The sequence below is a fragment of the Phodopus roborovskii genome, unplaced genomic scaffold (assembly GCF_943737965.1).
Source record: "Phodopus roborovskii unplaced genomic scaffold, PHOROB, whole genome shotgun sequence".
NCBI lineage: Eukaryota > Metazoa > Chordata > Mammalia > Rodentia > Cricetidae > Phodopus > Phodopus roborovskii.
In genome coordinates, this window is record NW_026126558.1 from 1,712,162 (window position 1) to 1,732,881 (window position 20,720).

A 20,720-nucleotide genomic window follows, 5' to 3' on the forward strand; every position below is an offset into this window, starting at 1 on the left:
AAATTCTGGGTTGGGGTGGGAGGCCTGAAAAGGCCATGTTTTACCATCACTCCAGTTTTCCATACCACAGTGGTGTTTTTCAATCCACAAGACATACTCAAAGTTCTAATCTTAACAATCTGTTAAATTTATATGCATAGGGGAACTGAACCAGGAAGCTCTGGTCCAGATTTTACCTTCTTACTCGAAGCAACTTCCCCAGTAGTTTTATGCCAGTTAACACAGCTGACCCAAGGAGGAAGGCTAACCTTTGGGTTCCCTAAATGTATGTCTACATTTGCAAGCATAAAGAGTAAAGGGGAGATGCAGATCAACCAGCATCGCCTTCATGTCATCACACAGCAACAAGAATATAGTGGAGTTACCATCTACACCATATTTTGTAACAAACAGACCCAAAAGTCTCTTAGCTTGAACAGATTTCAGTGTTAGGGTCCCTCAGGATAAAAATCAAGACCAATGCTATTTCCAACAGGCACAATAATCTGTTGGAAGAAACAGACAACAAGATGGATTCTAGTAACATGAAACCATTTAGGTCAAAAGAAAACAGAAGGGGCTTTGAAAGAGTCCAGAAGGAAATAATCAAATATAAAACATGATGAAATTTGACCTATTACTGTGAGTAATCAATGTTCTAAATTTAAAATTTGAACAAACAGCCATATCAAGTGAGCTGGGCTTCGTACTATCGACAGGCATGGGGCAACCACTTTCCTACCACTAAAAACAAAACAAATCCCCACCACCCTCTGTTTCAACCACCCAGGTTTCAGAATTCCATTTTCTCCCCAACCCTTCAGATTCCTAAGCATCACCTTCAGATCCACTGGAATTGCTGTGAGCCATTTTCAATGTCTCCTTGGAAATTCACAACTGCTTCATGACAAGGAACTTCAAATCTACCTGCTAGGACCAATTACTTTTTCTCTTCACACACTTGTACCAGCCTGTACGTGAGGTATGACTTTTCATCTGTCTTGACTGTTCTCCACCCTGTTGATTCTCTGTTCTCAAATTCCCTTTCAGCATCCTTACTGGTGAAAGGAATACTCACTTAACACCCAGTGGATTCCAGCCTCTCTTTCACCAACTTGTCTCGTAATGTCAAATATCTACACTTCACAGTCTGGAGGCAGTCTAAACTATATCCTTCCTGCAGCCCCTCACCCCAGTAACCTATCAGCATACTGGAACATTCACAGACAAAATTCTGCCTATTTTAATATTTTTGTGCCTTGACTCTGTCCGTTCTGGGTCATCTATCTCTAGGGTATCAAGGGGAAACTGAGTATCACTTGCTTATCCCAGGGTTTTGCAACTCTGCCCAACTATAAAATCCCCCGTTCTGCATCAAAAGAATATTGGTTCCAGCCCTCCAACACCCAAGTTGGGAGTCTGAGAGCAAAAATTGTTCTCTCAGTATTAATCACCAAAATCAAAGGGAAAGGAATATTTAATTGAATAAAAAGAAGATGGCAAGGTAAGTATCCTTACTTAGAATATTTTCAACTGGTCTAGGAACCAGCTGCAGCAGGTCTAAAGCTTAGGACAGGTTGGGCCTCTGCCTGTCTCTTTTCCAGGTCAGGCAGGTTTATATTTATTTGTATTTGTGTAACCTCTAGCTGGGACTGCCCTATTTACCATCTAGGCTCATCCTTTTTCGTTTTCTTTCTTTAAAGTTCTTACGCTAGCTTGAGTCTAGCAGCCAAACTATGCGACTAAAGCCCAGTTCTCCCAGGTCCAGTGATGAAACTACTTTGGGTTTCAATTAATTTCCTGCTTAAAATTCCTAACAATTTGACTGTTTCTGGAGACTGAGCTGTAACCTCTTGGTAAAGCTTGCACGCCTGTCTTCCGGGTTATAAAGAGGTCTGCCTTTCCTCTTCCCTCTTGACGAGTTTAGCCAGGCTCTTCTGAACTGTTTCTTCCGCTATTGGACATTTCCATCAGATTCCTCCAACTTTTCCACACTTGCTTAGACTTTGCATGTTAGAGCACACGGCTGCACAGTGCCATTTAACTTCTGTGGGGTTTCCTGTACTTTGTAACACAGACAACAGATGGTTCTTGCTCAAGTTCGCCACGAGAACGGTTTGAACTCTTAAAATTACGGATTTTATACATTTCCTAGTTCTTTGTCCCATTTGCTGGACACTGAATAACATTCCAGTAGACCCAGTCTTCTTCCATCCAAACAGTAATGGTCTGCCAGTTTCACCAGAATTTTGAGTAATTAATTTAAACTTCCATGTACATGTGTTTTCTGTGTTTTCAGTTCCAAATGAAAGTATTTGGAATTCAAATTAGTTTGTGAGCTAAAAGTTTCATTTGTTTTTAAGACAGAATCTCACATGTAGCTCAGGCCAGCTTGAAAAATTTGCATTCAAAGCTGTGAGTTCAAGTCTCAGGACCACATAAACCAGGGCACACACGTGCTGTCTGAGCACCCAAGGGGTGGGAACCAGAAGATTAGAAGGTCATGGTCATCCTGGGGCCACAAAGCAAGTTCAAGGCCAGCCTGGGGCACACTTGGTTTTTAGGAAAATAAAGTTTCTGTCTAAAGTCTAATTATTTCTGTCTAAATAATGAAGAAACCAGCTTTCAGAGTGGCCATAGTCATCCTGTTAGTGATGATGTTGGTGTTGGTGTTGGCTGTTTCTGTGAAGTTGCTCATCACCCGCCAGCCTGTGTGCAGATCTACTTTGTTACCCAGGAAGTTAGGAACTGACACTTCCCAGTGTTTGCTCAGCATGGAATTCTGGTTGTCTATACTTCTCTTCTTTCTTTTAACTTTGCTATGTGTTTCCCTGGTTCTAATGTATTTTCTTTCTTCCGTGTGTTTAATTGGTCACCAGACAATGAAACTGCAGCAATGCAGTTACGTGTGCGCACAACATTGCACTTGCATGGCACCTGTTCTTATTTTAGCCTTATTTCTTCCGACTGCACGGATGTAATTGTCTTACTTCACCATCTGTTAAGAAAATCATTTCCACATATTCTTAGTTGATTACTCTCCAAAACCACCTCTTGAATTGTCTTACTGGAGATTGGAAGTGTAAAGAAACTGCTATTCTGCTTTAAGATTAAACTCAATTTGCATGAGATCCAGCTTTCATCTGGCCTTGAGAACTAACACTGTGCTTTTTACCACTCAAAATAGCCTCCAATGCCATATATTAGATCTTTCTCTTAGACCTCCCTCTGCTCGGGGGGACCATGATTGCTGGGTCCCAGGATCCGCCTTTACTGACAAGAATCTTATGGAAGCCACCTGACCTCAGGTTTCTAACAAAGTGATGGAAAAAAAAATAAATCACTTCATGAAAATTAATGTCCTGAAACTTTCTGAGGAAAAGGTATTCTAGTGAATAGTCTTTTCTTCACAAAAATGCCATTTCCCCCTATTGTGGCAAATGCCCTGTCTGTATGCAACACCCTGGTCACTACTAGTCAGTTGCTTACATTCCTCTACTCTAGGGGGCATTGCTGACCTCACTTCTCTGGGCTGCCATGGCTGTACCTGGGTCATTGGTGGGATTACTTCCTCCTTTTCTAATACCCTTGTTCAGAACCTCAATGAGTAGACTGTAAACTGACCACCTTACATGCTTGACCAGGGGAAGCTGGATCCAAGTCCCCTAGCTGAATGACTTTGGCAGAGCCAACTAATTTCTTGATTCAGGTTTTTTTTTGGGGGGGCAGATAAAAGTATTTCATTAATGCTAGCTATTTTAATTACTGGGGTGTCTTCACTGAAGTGTTTGTTGTAAGTATTGCCACCCTTTTCTAATACCCCAAACCTAGAAACTCAATGCCATTCTGATTGGATCTGGGAGTTCTTATTAGATGGAATAAAAAGCAAATTACATTCAGCAGTCTATTCTGACATCAAAGATTCTGTTACAAGCTTCTCCACCTAAACTTTTTAGTATGTGATCAGTATGGCTTTGTATTCTGCATGTGTGAGTGTTGGGTTCTTTGTCCTTTGATAGAACATGCACTGTAGAAGAGAATTCACTCTAGACTGTAGCATGCTGTCGCTATCAGAGGGGCAGAACCTTAAAGAAGACACTTCTGACTCCTCGAGTAAGGAAGCAATTGCACACAGAGCACGGCTTGGGATGGGTAGCTCCACAGAAAGCCAGGACACAGAAAACAGCTTTCGGCAATCATCACCCTTCTTGTTGATGACTACCTCCCATCCATTAGCTAGGGAAGATAGCTCACCTTCGTCTGTGTTGTAGGTAAGTGGCTTCCTAGCAATTGTGGGTACTCATGAGGTTGAAGGAAGGAGAAAGACAATCAACAGAGAAGGGAGACAAGAGAACCCAAACCTATGAAAGGCTGGACTCCTGGATGCAGAACAGATACCCAAACAAACCCAGAAATGAAGCATCAGAAGGACAAAAGGGATGCATGAGGTTGAACTTGCTAGTTTGAGGCTGGCAGTTTGTAGGGATAACTTAGCAACCTAGGACCCCTTCACCTACTCCTTGGCTACTCCTCTCTCAACAAAGCAACCCTCACTCTACCCAAATAGCTCATAATAGCTTCCATGTAACCTTCTAGTAACTACCCTTTTAGGGCCAAATACATCTGAAGCTTTTGTGCTGTTCCAATTTGGACTGTTTGTTTTTATGGATGTCCAGTAAGGCAAACTGAGTCAGCTAAAGTTTTAGAGAGAATCCTTTAACTTAGTATCTTATGCCTGTGCCTTAGTGGGCATACATAAAATTAAACCAGATGCATCATGGGAAAGGGCATGCACAGTTACAAAGGCTTATACAGCTCAAGTCATTCAATTAAAACAAGAAACTAACAGTACTGAACCCTAGAAACCAGCTCCACTTCTTCCTGGCCTTTCCAAACAAGCTCAAGAAGTAAACGGGGCTTTTTGAACACATTTTACTCTGAGCCACATGCTACCCCACACTGTGCCTGTTCTTGTGCTTTGCTCCTGAATAAAACACCTTGCTGACACACACACCATTTGTGTGTGTTTCTTCGATTCTTTGAACAAGGTCTTGTGTAAACAGAGACTTCTGTTATGTTTTGACCATTTAATGACCACACAAGACCCAAAGAGGACGCCTCAAAGCACACAAAAGCACATCAGCATAAAACATGCCTATCTTAATACAACACTGTATGTTAGCAGTCTAAACATGTAACAAAAGGAATTGACAGTAAAGTATTATGTAACACCAACCTTGAGTTAAAAGCAAAGACATTTTAATTCAAAAGGTAATTATGTTAAGACAAAAAAAAATGTATTGACTATCAGTGTCACATCCAATAATAGACAGTTCAATTAGCAAAAAGAGTTTAACACCATTACCCAATGGGGGTTAAAAAAAAAAAACTCTTGAAAATAACAAAAACAATATTTTTATTTGAATTGAGACCTGTTATTCTTGGCCAAATCACAAAAATATGTTTCTCTTTCTCAAAGTTCAGGACATTAATACCAAAGTCCCAGCCAAAGGGTTTTAAGTATTACTGAACTGGGTCTGTTTATGATTAACATACAAAGTTCTCAGGAAAATTAGTCCCTTTAGGGACTTACAATATGAATAGGTCCAAAAACCTAGGTTTTTATTGATAGAATCAAACTAGCATTCCTCTCACCCCTCAAACTGTCTATAATTTAAGTAGAAGACATTCTTACAAAGTTATATATTTAAAGAAATACCATACTATTTTTGGAATAAGATTTTTTTTTATCAAAATGCTTGCCACAAAATGTTTAAAGGGAAAAATACTTATAGATATACAAATTATAAACAGACATTCTTCAACAATAACAAATGTATTTAATAAAAGCATGGTTGGGCTGACATGTCAATGTACTAGAAAGAGACCCAGCACGTCCCTCAAAAGTCAGACAAACAAATGGAAACACTCAGGGGGAGGCATAGGAACCTGCCTTCATCAAAGTCACCTAAGGGCTGTGACAGGAAAGGAACAGGTCACTTCTAGGTGCTTAGCTTGGGAAAGGGAGGGTGGGGACATTTGTTCTCAAAGTGTCAAAGACCAGAAAGAAAAGGGGAAGAACCACCAGTCTGGCTAACTGTCAAAGGATGCAAGGACAAGGGAATATGGGAGCCAGGGTTACTGGATCAGTGCAGCTGACAAACTGGAGAATCCAACCCAGGAGATTCATCCAGTGCACAGGGCCAGCAACAAACAGAACAAAGTATGACCAAGCAGAAAAGAACTCCTGTACCCAATAGAACTCCAAACAGATACCATATAGAAGCAGATTGTGTCTGTTTGTATGAGAAAGAATCTCCCTCTGTAGTTCAGGATAGCCTCAAAGTCCTTATCCGTATGTCTCAGACGCTGGGATGTTGGGACAGTAGGTGTGATCACTTTCCAGACAGGATTATTATAGCCCAGTAATCCTCCAGCAAGTGATAAAAACACAAGAGAAGGCAGAGTGTGTCTGGATCTCAAGGGGGCTGGGGGTGGGGGTGGGAAGCTAACCAAGATAATCCATTGCCAACTCTACTACCTCTGAATCAAAATTCACAAGGTCTCAAGAACATTACATGTTCTTCCTCAAGAGAAGCCCTTATCAATGAATGTCTACATCAAGACAACACAGCATGCAAGGCTGGTAAGAAAACAGTACCAGTCCATTGTTTCAAATATACATTTTTCCATGTGACTAAATAATGCTTGGTCTACGGTCTCCAGGAAAAGTTGTTAACACAGAAATAGATTAAAATAACACCTTCCCCTATGATAGCTACAACAAGAGAATTGAAAACATTTTAATTTGTTCACATAGAATGTATGCATCTAAAATAATAACAAAGACCCAATTTCAAACTCCTCTCCGGGGCCAGGGTATAGCTAAGCTACAGGCTCTGTCCTCAGCACATAGGGGGCCCTGAGTTCAAGTCACAGCATGCCTCCTCAACACTCTCAGAAAGGAGAGCTCTAAAAGGTGCAAGCCTGTAAAAGCCCCAAACCCTCTATCTCTAGAACTCATATATTCTTTAGTAAATTACACCAAAAACAATCAACCTCCAGTAGCAGGCAGGAATGGAGGTGGGAGAAAACAGAGGAATACTAGTTAAAAGTAGAGGGAAAAAAAAAAAAAAAAAAGCTAAGCATGTGTGATTTAAACATATTTAAACATGGAAATAGACAGCAATAAGGGGTTGTGAAGACACAGAGCACAATTCCAGCTTAAAGGGGAAGGGGGGAGGAACCAAATGTCTGAGATTTAAGAATGAAAAGGAAAACAAGTCAAAGGTTTAAAAAAAAAAATACTCCCACAAAGTTCCGCATTTACTATTTCTCAAACAGTATTGAACTTTCAAAGTATGCACTTAAATGCAAGACCAACCAGAGCTACTTGCTAGGACCCTATTTCAAAAACAAGAACAATGCAAGCTACCTTCTGCTTGCTCATGAAAGCAAGGTACCATTTGAATGAGTACACAGGAACTCTTAACTGTGGCTGCATGTGACGAGGCTAGATGAGTAACTTTGAGAGACACATTAGCACTTTCATACCCATGAGCAATGTCCAACTTTCAAGCTATGAACTCACTATCTGTGAAAAATCAAAATACATCTTGAATACACACTTGGGAGGTAAAGCAGAAGGGTCAGAATAATTAAAATAATTAATAATTGAAACTGAAAAAGAGATGCACTGGAGCTTGGGAGATGAGTCAGTAGGTAAAGTGCTTGGCCCACAAGCATGAGTTCTCTGCTACCCACGTGAAAGTCATGCTGCCCTGATGGTCCACCTGCAATCCCAGCACTCAGGAGTCGGGAAGGGGAAAACCGCATACACTAGCCAAATGCAAAAGCTCTGGGTTGAGTGAAAGTACCTACCTCAGGAAAATAAAGTAGGGGACAGTTAAAGAAGATCTACTTCAAGCTCTGATTTCCATACACATGTACATATGTGCACACATACTTACATGCATACATAACATACATACATACATAGATACACACACACACACATTGAAAGAGAAACAAATAACAAAATAATATAGATTCTGGTAAGATTTAAGCAAAAGTTCAAGGTCATCCTCATCTACATAGTAAGTTTGCAGTCAACCTAATACATGAAATCTCATCTCAAACAATCTCAATTTTAATGTGTGTCCATGTTAATCCAACTCTGTCCAATATGCTGTACTATATTAGAGAGGAAAAGTGAAGTCCTCAAACTTAATCTACACATGAAATGGACACTCAGGACAATGAGAAACAAACTAGAAACAACTACAAAAAACAAACAAACAAAAAACTAAACTCCCTTAAAAATTGTGTGGTATCATTTTCTTATCAATCAATTCAATTAACTAAGACACTTTAGTGGAATGTCATAATGAACAGTGAGTAGTTCCTTCCTCCTAGAAAATAATTCCAAGGGAAGAAAGATGTCTCAGCAGTTGAGAGCACTGGCTGCTCTTTCAGGTGACCTGGTTTCAATTCCCAGAAACATGTGACAGCTCACAACTGACTTTACCTCCAGTTCCAGGGGTTCTGATGTCCTCTACTGGCCTCCTTGGGCACTGCATGAACATGGTGCACAAATGTCATGCAAGGATATCATACAAAAAACATTAAATAAAACTAAGTAAATGTTTTTAAGATCAGAAAATCATTCCAGGATCTGTTGAATTTGTACCATGGTTGATGGAATTCCATTTCCCACAACCACACGGAGTTCCAGTTCCCAGTGACCTAAGGCCCTCCTGCTCACTTGTGGCAGACTCATAGGCAGACCCATACACACAAATAAAAACAACTGAATCTTTAAAATAAAAAGAAAGGAATTTCAAAATTCCAACATGGTTTTCAAGTCAAATATCCATATAGATGAGAAGTGTTTCTCAGGAGATTTAATAGAGAAAGTAACCTCAAGAGACTAAACCCTATGTGTAGTATATTAATGGTATGCCAGAATTTATAACATCTGTAATTTATATATACAGACACAAAAATGTACTGTCTCTAAAGTAAGGGAAAAAAAGAAAACACCTCTAAAGATAAGTGTTTCTAGCATGCAACCATACAGTAATACATTCAAAGTCTAATGAGTATGAAGAAATCCCTGAACTCTGAACGAAAAAGCTCTCAGATAAAATTTACAATGTTTCCAGTATAGACTATTAACTGTTAGATCCAACTCTAATGTTTAATAAATTGCCCAACATAATCAAATATTTTATTCAAATACTGTTTTCAAATTAAGCAGAAAATTCATGTCACATTAAGAATAATCTAATATTTCCTCAATAATTAAACATTTTACTATTTAAGTAAAATTTCTAGAGCTAATAGAGTTGACAGGTGCCTTGGATTATAACAATGTTTATGAACTTTGTTTCCTCAGGTCCTTTAAGAACTTCATTTAACTGGGTCACAGCAGCTCCACAAGGCTCAGACAGACTAGGGGGCTCTCCCAGGATTAACCAGGACCAGCCCTCAATCAGCAGACCTCATTAGGGCTCATGGAGACCAGCAGGAGCAGCTGATGGTGTGAGCTGCTTAGCACTCACATCCAGTTCAATTAGGAGGCGATCCCCAAGGAGATACACAGACTAACTCCAGAAAAGAAAGGTGGTAAAACACCCCCCCCACCACCACCACCAAACCATTTTCAAAGTGAGAACGAGGCTTTGCCTAGACAGACTTTCCACCTCCTCTCAGCCATTGGGTCTTTCTCTGTAATACTTGATCAGCCTCCTCTGACACAAGCAGATACCATGTGAAAAGCAATGTTGTCAGGAAGTACTAACACTGTAAATGCACAACTCTTGAATAAAATGTACATGTTGTGATGGCCACGCTTAGTTGTTAACTTGATCCACTAGAATTAAGTAAAACCCAAGCTATGGGGCACACAAGTGAGGGAATTTTCTAGACTGGATCATTCTTGATGGGAAACCCCATCTGAAATTCACAACATGTGAGGTGGGAAGACCAACCTTAAACCTGGGTCATACCTTCTGGTGGCAGCCTATATAAAGGACATGAAGGGTGTGTTTACTGTTTGCCTACTCACCCTCACTCTTGCTGTCAAATTCATTCCCTCATTGGCATTAGAGCCTGCTTCTTCAGGATTTCTTTGTATACTGAAGACCAACTGATACATCCAGCCTCCGGGATTGAACAATTATTGTACACTTGGACTTTCCAACAGGAGGCAGCCATTGTTGGAATAGTCAGAAAGTAACCTGTAAGACACTCTAATAAATACAGAGAGAGGGGCAGGGATGATAGATAGATGGATAGATGGATGGATGATAGATAGATAGATAGATAGATAGATAGATAGATAGATAGATAATAGGTAGACAGACAGATATTCATTCTATAAGTTCTGTTCTCTAGAGAACTTTGACTAATAAAATGTGTGCCCTTTTTCCTAGATTCACCAGTAAACTGAAACATTGGGAGCTAGAAATGTAGCTTAGCATGCATGGGTGTCCTGGGTTCCACCCCTAGAACCACATGAACTAGGGATGGTAAGGTATGCCTATAATCCCATTACTCAGGAGAGATGGATAATGGGATCCTAAGTTCAAGGTCATTCAGGCCACATGCTGACTCTTAGATTAGCCTGGTATCCTGTTTAGGTTTTTGTCAACGTAACACAAGTTAGGGTTATTTGGAAAAGAGAAAACTCAATTGATAAAATGACCCCTTCAGATTCCCTGTGCACAAATCTGTAGGATATTTTCTTAATTAATGACTAATGTGGGAGCAGTGCCAACCCCTGGTTGGTATAAGAAGCAGGCTGAGCCAGCCAGTAAGCAAGACATTCCTCCATGGTCTCAATTTCAACTCCTGCCTCCAGATTCCTGCCTTAACTTCCTCCAATGATGGACAGTAACCTGTAAGACAAATAAAACCTTCCCTTCCCAAGCTGTTTTGTGTTTTATCATAGCAATAGAAAAACTGAGATACCTGGGCAATATCAGACCATGTCTCAAAAGTAAAGGACAGTAAAGCTACAGTTACTAGTTATCATTCCTATGGCATTATAAAATTATTTATATAATACACTCATCAAAACCCACCATAACACATGGGATCAGGAGAGTGTGGAATTATGTGATGAGCCTTCCTCTCAGTTTGTTGAAACTTGCATAGATGCTTCCTAGATGCAAGTCCCTGGGCTGTTTCTACATGAACACTAGGAGAAGCCAAAGCAAGCTCACTTCAGGAATGTGACCAAGGAAAGGGTGGTGAGCAGAAACACTGATGTCATCCTGTTTCAGATGGAGGCTTGGGCAAGGATCTGTAAAGGGACCCTTTATATGACAAAGCAGGACCCAAGCTGGTGAACTTGAAAGGGGCAGAGCCTGGTTTGAGGAAAGTTTAGGAAAGTCTCTAGTCAGTTGAACATATTCCTGCTGAAAGGAAGCCTGAAGCAGAGACAGGTTTACAAGGGAGAAACCAAATGACTAATAAGGGCACATAGGGGAGGGGTGAGGACCTTGGCATGCCCATGTCAAGGAGTTTCTTTAGGGAACAGAGGCAGTGTGAGCAACCACAGGTAAATCAAGACATCTGTAGGGGAATAGACAATACCCTTCTATTTTCTAAGAAGTTAAAAATGAAAGAGCCAGTTAATGAATTGCTTCTGATAACTGAAAAGATTGGCAAAGACAAGAAAACACATGTTTACCAGAGGGATTCACTAATACCACCAAATACTGACATTACAGTTACAGTTGGCAACTTGGAAATTGCAACTCTTGCAGAAAAGGAGGATGGGGTGGGGTGCAGGAGGGTAGGCCATCTCTCATCCTAGTAGAGAATGATGCATTAGAAATAGGAACAAACTAGCCCGTGCTTAGCATAGGGGAACATAAAAAGTAAAGGCATGGGGGGGGGGGGGACTTAAAAGCACCAGCCCACCATCCCTTCAGATGGATGTTGCATAAATAACCACATTTCTTTCCAGCTCTTTAATCTCTACATAATTTGCTTGGCTACTGACAAAACCAACTTATCTTGAGCTAGAGAGACTACTGTTTTGTTAGAGTATTAAGAAACAGACCCAAACCCCAGAAAAGGCAAAAAGGAAAAAGTCCCCCACCAATACAGAATAGTCAAAAAAAAAAAAAAAAAAAAAACCCACAGGGAACAAAGTTGGCAAAATAATGAGACCACTGAATGAACCATGTTTTAACACTTAAAAGGACATTTTTCAGGACTGTTCCAAGACCAAATTGATTGTGTTAGGAAAAGCCTACATACAAACAAATTAAACATTAACAACAAACAAAAAAGTGTTGAGCCCTGTGGTAGTATCTTGTTTATACAAACAAAGCCGGTCTGAAGGTCAGAGTTTGCTAATACCTAACCATAGAGGTCCAGAGGTCTATACAGACAGGAAGTGAGGTAGCTGAGCAGAAGCAAGGTAAAAGCAGGGAGAAACAGAAGATCATTCTCTTGTCTGCAGAGATGCAAAGGAGGTAAGTGTGGCTTGCTCCTTTTCTCTGATCTCAGCATTTTCCTCTATATCTGACTTCAGGTTTTTATTATCTAGACCAACTAAGAACTCCATGTGCAGAGCCCAGGACACAAAACGCCAAATTAAGAAATGCCTTGTGAATGATTCATATTCTCCAGGCAGGATATCTGAAATAGGTATTGAAAGTAAGATAGAAATGTGGATTTGATTTCTTCACTAGTATTCCTAAAGTGAATGGTAGTCCCCCTCTCCTAAAACACAGAAACAAACAGCAATGTTAAAATGACAGTGAGACCCACGTGTCTGAATGATGCAGTACACCGCATAGACACTCATCTGTCCTCATCATCTGAGCACAAAGCTCCAACAATGGGCTTTTAGGCTGACTATAGTGAGCACAGGAAAAGCCACCCGGAGGTCAAAGATGCATCTTTGTCCAATAACCTGGCTGTAGCAGTGTATTCATGGGCAAGGAAGCAACAAACACCCAGATCCCCCGGATGTCACTCCACACGCCACCTGACTGTTCTTTTGCTCAGAATTTCTAACTCACCTCCTGGCTCCCTCCATCCTTTCAGCTCTATCAGTCAAAGAATGGACAGAAAGCAGTAATCATGGCAAGTGAAAAGAACAAAACAGAGCTGGGGATGGGGATCCTTTAGTAAGTGCTTCCCTAGAAAACATGAAAGCTTGAGTTCTGCCCCCACACCACCACTAGAGGTGGTACATACCTCTAGTCCCACAAAGCAAAGAAGTCAGGAAGATCAGATCAGATAAGACAGACAGACACAGGTAGATTGATGATGATGATGAAGATGATGATGAAGATAGACAAACAGACAGACAGATAGATAAAATAACCCTAACAAGGGATCAGCTCCAGAAGTGACATAGTGACAGCTGCCTCCCAACTCTATCAGATCACAAAGAGCCCCATATGCTTAGCAAGTAGCTAAGCAGAAGTGATCAGAAGACATGAAGGATTCTAGTTTCCATAAATTGAACCCTTGCACTTAATACCATCATACCCACACAAAACAGAAATATTAAAGTGTTAGCACACAGGCTAACACTACAATAATTCTTATTCAGATTATGTTCTTCAGGGAAAAATGATATAAGAAGATTAAATTGTATTCTAATTCTGATAAGATGCCACTGAATCAAGAATCCCATTCTAAAAGTATATATAATACTGGGGATGGCAGTGAGCCAGCTAAGCATTCCAAATGATAATTCCAGAGTGAGAGGAGAAAATGAGATTCAAGACAGTAAAACCAGGGCTGGGCATTGCCATACGCAAGGCCCTGGACTCCAGTCCCAGCCCCTACCATGAAACAGTCTTTCTAACAGGTTACTCACAATTCAATAGATTAACCTTGTCTTGCCTGAAAGGAAGGGGGTGAGGGCAACCTTACATGAGTGTCACTGCACAGACCCGAGTCTGAACTAAACCTGTGTGATGCCCCCCAATCTTCATGCACAATGCCCAAGGCTAACAGTGTCAGTCCCCCACTGTACACAGGTACAGGTGAAACCTACAGAGCTCACACACAGCACACAAACCAAGAGTCACAAAGCACACCTGCTTCCCTCAAGTGCAGGTTTCCAATGCTGACCACATGTCAAAAAGTCACTGGGTGTTTGCTGCTAAGTATGTAAAAGGGGAAAAAATGTTTCTTTTCACTCTCAGGAGAAACAAAGTGCCCTGCCTGTGACCAACATGGCTTCCCCAGGAAGGCAGGGTGTTCTGAGCAGATCATTCATCAGGGCCCTCCAACCCTCCACGGGACACTGGTGATAAAAGCAGAAAATATGTAGGGATCATGGAAAATAATGCATGATACTATATGTGCAGCCTACCAATCACTGCATTCTAAAACAAATAATTTTTAAAATTGCCTATAATAGCAGCCATTTGTTATCAACGTACGACACAGTAATTTGCAATACAGCAACAGGAGGGTGGGAAGACAGCTCTCCTAAAATGTTGGTTTTATTTTTTGGTGTTATTATGAACAGGATAGATTTCTGTGACAATAAAGTATCTAACAGTCTATAATAATAACTAAATTTAATTTTAATACAGTCTTGAAGATTTTAACTTCTACATTACGTGCTGCTAGAGAAAGACAATTGTGTTTTGTTTCTGCACAAATTTTCCAAATCTTGGCCAAGTGGGAAATAATATTAATAAATCTCTTTCATTTTAATAGAAAACAGTACAATTTTAGGATTTAGTGGCTAAGGACTTGCATATTTTTCCATCAACCTTTGGCGGCACCAGAACTGAGCCTCAGTTCCCAAGAATGGCTGGTGACAGCAGAGCCCTGGCTGTTCCCAACCTGAACTTCCACAGCATGTCCATGCTTTCATATTATTACCCATGAGTCAGCTCGCTAGCCAGTCCACAGCTACTATAATCAGATTTCTGAGTAAGCCATTTCCTAATTTTGTAATTATAAAATAAAGATCATTCCATATGCTAGAAACTTATTTTTCTTTATGTCATCTGGATAGTTCTAGGACTAAGTAAAATCAGACTTTCTTTTTCTCTTTCTTTCTTTTAATTTGGAGAAGAGGTAAACTGAGCAAGCACGTAGGAGGAAAGGGAAACCACAAACATAAGGTGATCATTAACAAAAGCAACTGTGGCTATCAGTGTTTAAACAGGGGCCACAGCCTGTCTACTCAAGACACCTACCAGTTTACAACAGCATTAAAGCACACATGCAATATGGCTTCATCACTTCTAAAAGTCATGGCATTGAGAATTCAGGCATTCCACTGGGTAGTGCGATTTATTTGGAGCTGGAGAGGGACTGAGCTGGTCAAATCCTATGCTCATCAAACATTCAGGTAAGTTCTATTCTTCAGCACACTTTGCCAATTAGGTGAAGTTTTCCTTAATGGAGAGAACCCTAAAACATAGGTTTTTCTCCAAAGGTCAAGGCAGTCACTTCCAGCACAGAACGGAAATGGCGGCTGGAGTTACCTTGTAGTTCTGCTCTCCTCCTCTGCTAATTGGGTTCAGGCTTGTTCAAGACAAGAAATGTAAATGGCAGGCACCCAATTAGCTTACCTCCCCTTCTCACCCCTCCACTTTCTAGCACTAACTTCTTGCAGTCAGAAGCTTTATAAGGTTTGTGCCGACTCGTATATAGATTTTATCAGTTGCAATAAAGCATAAAGAAACAGGAACAAAGTCAGCTTATGATCCATTATCTGCCAATATTAAAAAAAAATATATTCTATGCACAGTCAGAAAAATGATACGGTTGAAAAGATTTCAACCTTCTTAAAACACTTTCTGACATCCAAACTGGGGTTTCTTGCTGTTTTTGTTCCCTGATTTCTCAGAGTAAAAATATCTAAAGCAGGAAAACTCACAGTGGCCCAACAAACCATGTCACTTTAAGGTCCCTCCTGTTTCCTCTGGGAAGGCTCAAAAGAAAGAGATCCCAAGATTAACATTAAAAGGGGTCCTTTCTGAAAGACAGACAGTCCTCCTCCTCAGGGTGGAATTCAGACTGAGACTAACTGTTCTGAACAAGGTGAGTTAATCACTGTAGAGCCAGGCTCTGGCTTGACCCCTAGTGCAAGCTCTAACAAAGGCCACCATCTCTGTTATGCTACAGAAGTAAATGCACCAGTGTCCCTACAGAGGGAAAGACTGCTCTGTGTTCCATTATGTACATCAGTTCCCCAGGAAGAACAAGACATCTGCCTTCTGAGGTGTCTGATAGCTCAGCATCAAGGCAAGCAACTGTCCTACACATGCCTGCTGTGAATTAGCATAGGCAGAGCTGCTGTGGTCATGGGGTGGGAGTGGGAAGAGAGAGAGAGAAACAGAGACAGAGACAGACAGAGACACAGAGAGCTCTCTACTGGAAAATGAAGCAGACAAAACAACTTGAGACATAAGATCTAGAAATTCCAGATCTCGGTTCAAATGGCAACTCCACAGGAAGACAGCCATCCATTATACCCCAGTGATGCCAAGAACGGTTTTGTTTTGTTTTGTTTTGTTTTGTTTTAACTCTACTTTCTTATACTCAGAGAATCCAATTCTCCTCATTGTATTTTCAAGAGTAAAATAAAGAAAAGAAAAAGCTTCAGAAGGGACATGTGGCATTGAACACAGAGGATTCATGAAGAACATTTAACTAAGCAAATCACAAATAGAGGAGGACAGCTGGAAGGGATGTCCAGGAGGAAAAAGGGATCTGTCCCTTTCCTCCTGCCAGAGCAACAGTACTTGCTTCTGGCCAAAATCACAATCTGACTTGTTTATTTTCTTTTTGTGGTTCTCAGCACGTTAGATGGAGTCAGGTGTAACTAATTACCCAACCGATGAGGAAGGGCCAACGTCTTCTTCCAGGTGTAGTCGTGCTGGTGCCAGATTTACTGAGTGGATCAACATGTGTCAAAGCCTCTGTGGAGGAAGATGCTTTAAGCTTAATACTAAAGGGTACCACTTTCTTCATATTCTGACTATCAAGCATTTCAAATAGCTTCCAGGGTGTCAAATAGAGGTTCAGTCTTTGAGGAGAAATGAGAAGGTGTGTGGCTTCTTCAATACCTTTTGATTAAAAGAAACTTTTTTTTCCTTTTAATACCAAAATCACAAAGAAACATGATGTTACTTGTGAGACTAAAGATATACCTCTGTGATTAAATCAACCACTTTCAGAGACCCGGGTTGCCATTTTTCTCCACATATTGCAATAAAAACAAAATGTCACATAGCACATTTAACCAACTGCTGGCTGTCAAATAGCAATGCAGAGCTAGGACATGCTACTTTACCTGCTCTTGCTTCTCCAGCCAGCGGTCTACCATTGGGTGGCTGGCACTGAGAGAAGAACGGGCGTGGTCTCTCTGGAACTGGTTGGACCAGCTACTGGGATCCCTCGGGAGGCTCCTGTAGTTTTCATCTTTCTATTCAAAAGGAAACAAAAGGGTATCATTGTAAAAACACACAGGACACCAATTAATGACACACTTGGGTTTCCTGAAGTCCAGAGAATTTATTCTATATACAAAATAGTAGATTGGAGACATTACATCTAAATGGGACCTCAGAAATGCCAGGAGATGCCAGGGTAAGGAAATTTAATGGGGGTAGCATGAGAAAGCTGCACAGTAGGCCAAGAACCTGCAGTTTCCGTATTGTCGCTCAAACCAATCTCTGGCAAAATGTACATGCAAAAAGTGGCATATATTTCTAGAGACTCACATTCTCAGTTAAGGCTTTTCTCTTTTATTCTTTTGTAATATTATGATTATGAGATATTGTCAATGAGTTATCCAAATGGTTAAAAAAAAAAAAAAAAAGCAAAAAACAATATATTTTATTCTTCTTTGGGTACTTCAAGTTTGTTATTTTGGAGAAAAGACTCTCTGAGCTTTTCTGATATTTACATCACAAGATTGCTGTCAAGATTAACTTAAATATCAAGGAAATGCCAGCCTGGATACATGACAGACAAATATTGTTCACTCTGACATGGTTATGACAAGCAATGTCTTTACATGAGTATTTGTTCACTAAGTTTTCAATTCACCATAGGAGTACTGAATGCTCCTTTCAAATGCTAAACTGTAACAACTGGCTTTAACTTTTGAAGTGCAAAAATTGATTTCAATTTTCTGAGGAGAAAGAAAGAAATCTAAGATGAAATAGGGAAGTTTTTAGGTCAATAACTAAATACAAAGTATTTCCAACAAGAACACTGTAAAAATGCTCCCCTCAGTTCAACTCAGATTGTATGAGAACTTAAAAGGACTATAATAATATTCTTCATATAACTGTAAATACACTATGCAACACACTATTTACTATTATTATTCATCCTCTTCCTGCCGCGCGCACGCGTGCGTGCGTGTGTGTGTGTGTGTGTGTGTGTGTGTGTGTGTGTGTGTGTGTGTGTTTATAGAGGGTGTATTCATTCACCCATTTAAAAATCAGCATGTGTGAACAGGTCACAGGTCAACTTCAGTTGTCTTTTTCTACAACCCTATCTCAAAAACAACCCTTGGTAGCTAAAATAATTACTGGGGTGGGGGGGGGATACTGATTAATGAACTAAGGAAAGTGGTAAGGAAAAAGTTGCCATGACTATGCCAACAGAAAATTCCAGACAACCAGAAAGGGTTGGCATGCCAGGGGCTAAATGCTAAAGGCCCACACAAAGAGAAGAGTATTTGGTCTGATTATAATGTCAGCACTACTTTCTCCCCGCCATTTGATCACTGGAGTAGTGATGAACAACTCCTTCCTCAGAACACAAGCCACTGAAAAGAGGGGTTGAGAAGCCTATCCTGTGTATTCAGTTGGAACTGTATTTCAGAGAAACCAAAAGTTACAGTCCATGGTGGTATGACCCCTCTAAAGGTTTGACCCTTCAGACAACAGCCAAGCCTGGGCAGCAGGGTCAGTACTAGAGTAAAACAAGAGTGGTAACAGACCAGGGAGGCTACAGCATGAGAAAATGTATGGAAAACTAAACGACCCCTGCACTGACTCTGACCTTCCTAGAAGGTTCTGGATCTGGCTTTTCTCTCTCTTCTACAATCTTCATAGCTTCCAATGCCTATTGATCCAACATCCTCTGTCAAGATTCTACTCCTCCTACTCTCAAACCACCTATGATACAGCTGCCCTGGTTGCCAGCTACACACTTGCTCCAGCCTACTTTGCTGCTCTCCTGAGCAGATCTTTCTACAGTATGTGTCAGATCACATCATATCTGTGCTGACCAGAGAACCTTGGCAGACACACTGACTGCATCTCACATCTCTCTTTCCTAAGCACAATTTCCAAGACATTTCTACTATGGAAAGACTTGCAATTCTTCAAAGTCAGTCAATTGCCACACACTCTCTCTCTCAGGGAAAGCCCCCAGGCCCTACTATGCCATGCTTTCTGGCAACTCAAAGTTTGATTTTCAAAGTTGTTAATTCTGTGATTGAACTGTAGCCTGGACTGGGTCACTATTCACCTTGAACCCAGGCACCTGGCATTGTAAACTGTACTGGTGTGGAAACCTTCCCTGCATATGTTTTGTTTACCATTTCACATGGTTTTGGAGAACACTCTTGTTTCTTTTAAAGTTACTAAGGGGGTGGTGTAAGGGATTTTTAAGAGCGACTGCAGCACAAATGCAGATTTTACTAAAAGATGTACTTGCTTATTTCAGTTTAATGTTACACCTACAGTTTAAAATACTAATGTCAAACATAATTACTTTTAATTACAACCCCAAAATTAGTGGATTATCTCAGTTTTATGACATAATTCATGCAACAGGGTATTGACACATAATCACATTAAGGGAAATTATGGCTAAAGAGCAAAAAAACCTTTTTTTTTTTTTTGTATTTGAAAAATTCTGCAGTTTTGCATGTGTACAGTGAACTCTGGGGAGTTAATGGATAAGAAAAGTAAATCAGACATTACCGTCTCACAATAAGAGAGTATTCCTAATTCATGGTAAAGTCAACAATCTATGCATTAATTCATATATAAAGCCTTGCAAATTACAGCACTCTAACACCATTACCATTTGAATACAGAAGGTTGAAAATATATTATGATCCCCATGAAACATATCCTTTACTGTGTTAATAATATCTAACAACTTAGCCATGTTCTTCTATATAACCTAACCTAACATTGGGCTTAAGCACATACAGGGAACATGGGCCAGGAAGTGTATTCTGTGTGCATGAGGAATGTATATAAATAAGCATCAAATAGGAAATGTTTTTGCTATATCATAACATGTGATTTGTCATGACTGCCCACTGAAGTATGTATAATACACTCATTTTGGTTTGAAGCATGTCTGAAGATAATATTTTAAAATATAGTTGTCTTAATCTTATCTGTGCCATATTATATATGTTCATTTATAGATTCTAATTATAAAAATGTAAAAATTTCTATCAAAGATTTGCAACCTGATATTTTACAAATTAAAGACAGGGAAACCAAACTATCAAATCTTATCTCCCTTCATATTTTTTGTAAAAGTCCACAAAAGGTTAGCAATAAATTAGAAAACATCTGTTTAAATCTACTTCACTCCATGACCAAAGTAATGTAAAAATTCTGCAGACCAGTAAATATTCAAACTTTACACTAGCAAATATTTTTCTTTAGACATAAAAATATGCTGAGTGTGGTTTCACATGCCTGTAACTCTGGCACACAAAAGTCTGAAACAGAAAGATTACAACAAGTCTG

At 40.1% G+C, this 20,720-nt stretch overlaps 1 protein-coding gene across 1 annotated transcript in view; it reads right to left on the bottom strand.

Moving 5' to 3' along the window:
* Positions 1 to 20,720, bottom strand: part of Pard3 (par-3 family cell polarity regulator) — a 535,997-nt gene that overhangs the window by 264,020 nt on the left and 251,257 nt on the right. The window contains exon 5 of the mRNA XM_051201603.1: positions 17,279 to 17,410. Within this exon, the coding sequence (XP_051057560.1) occupies positions 17,279 to 17,410 (132 nt within the window). The remainder of the gene's footprint in view (positions 1 to 17,278; positions 17,411 to 20,720) is intronic.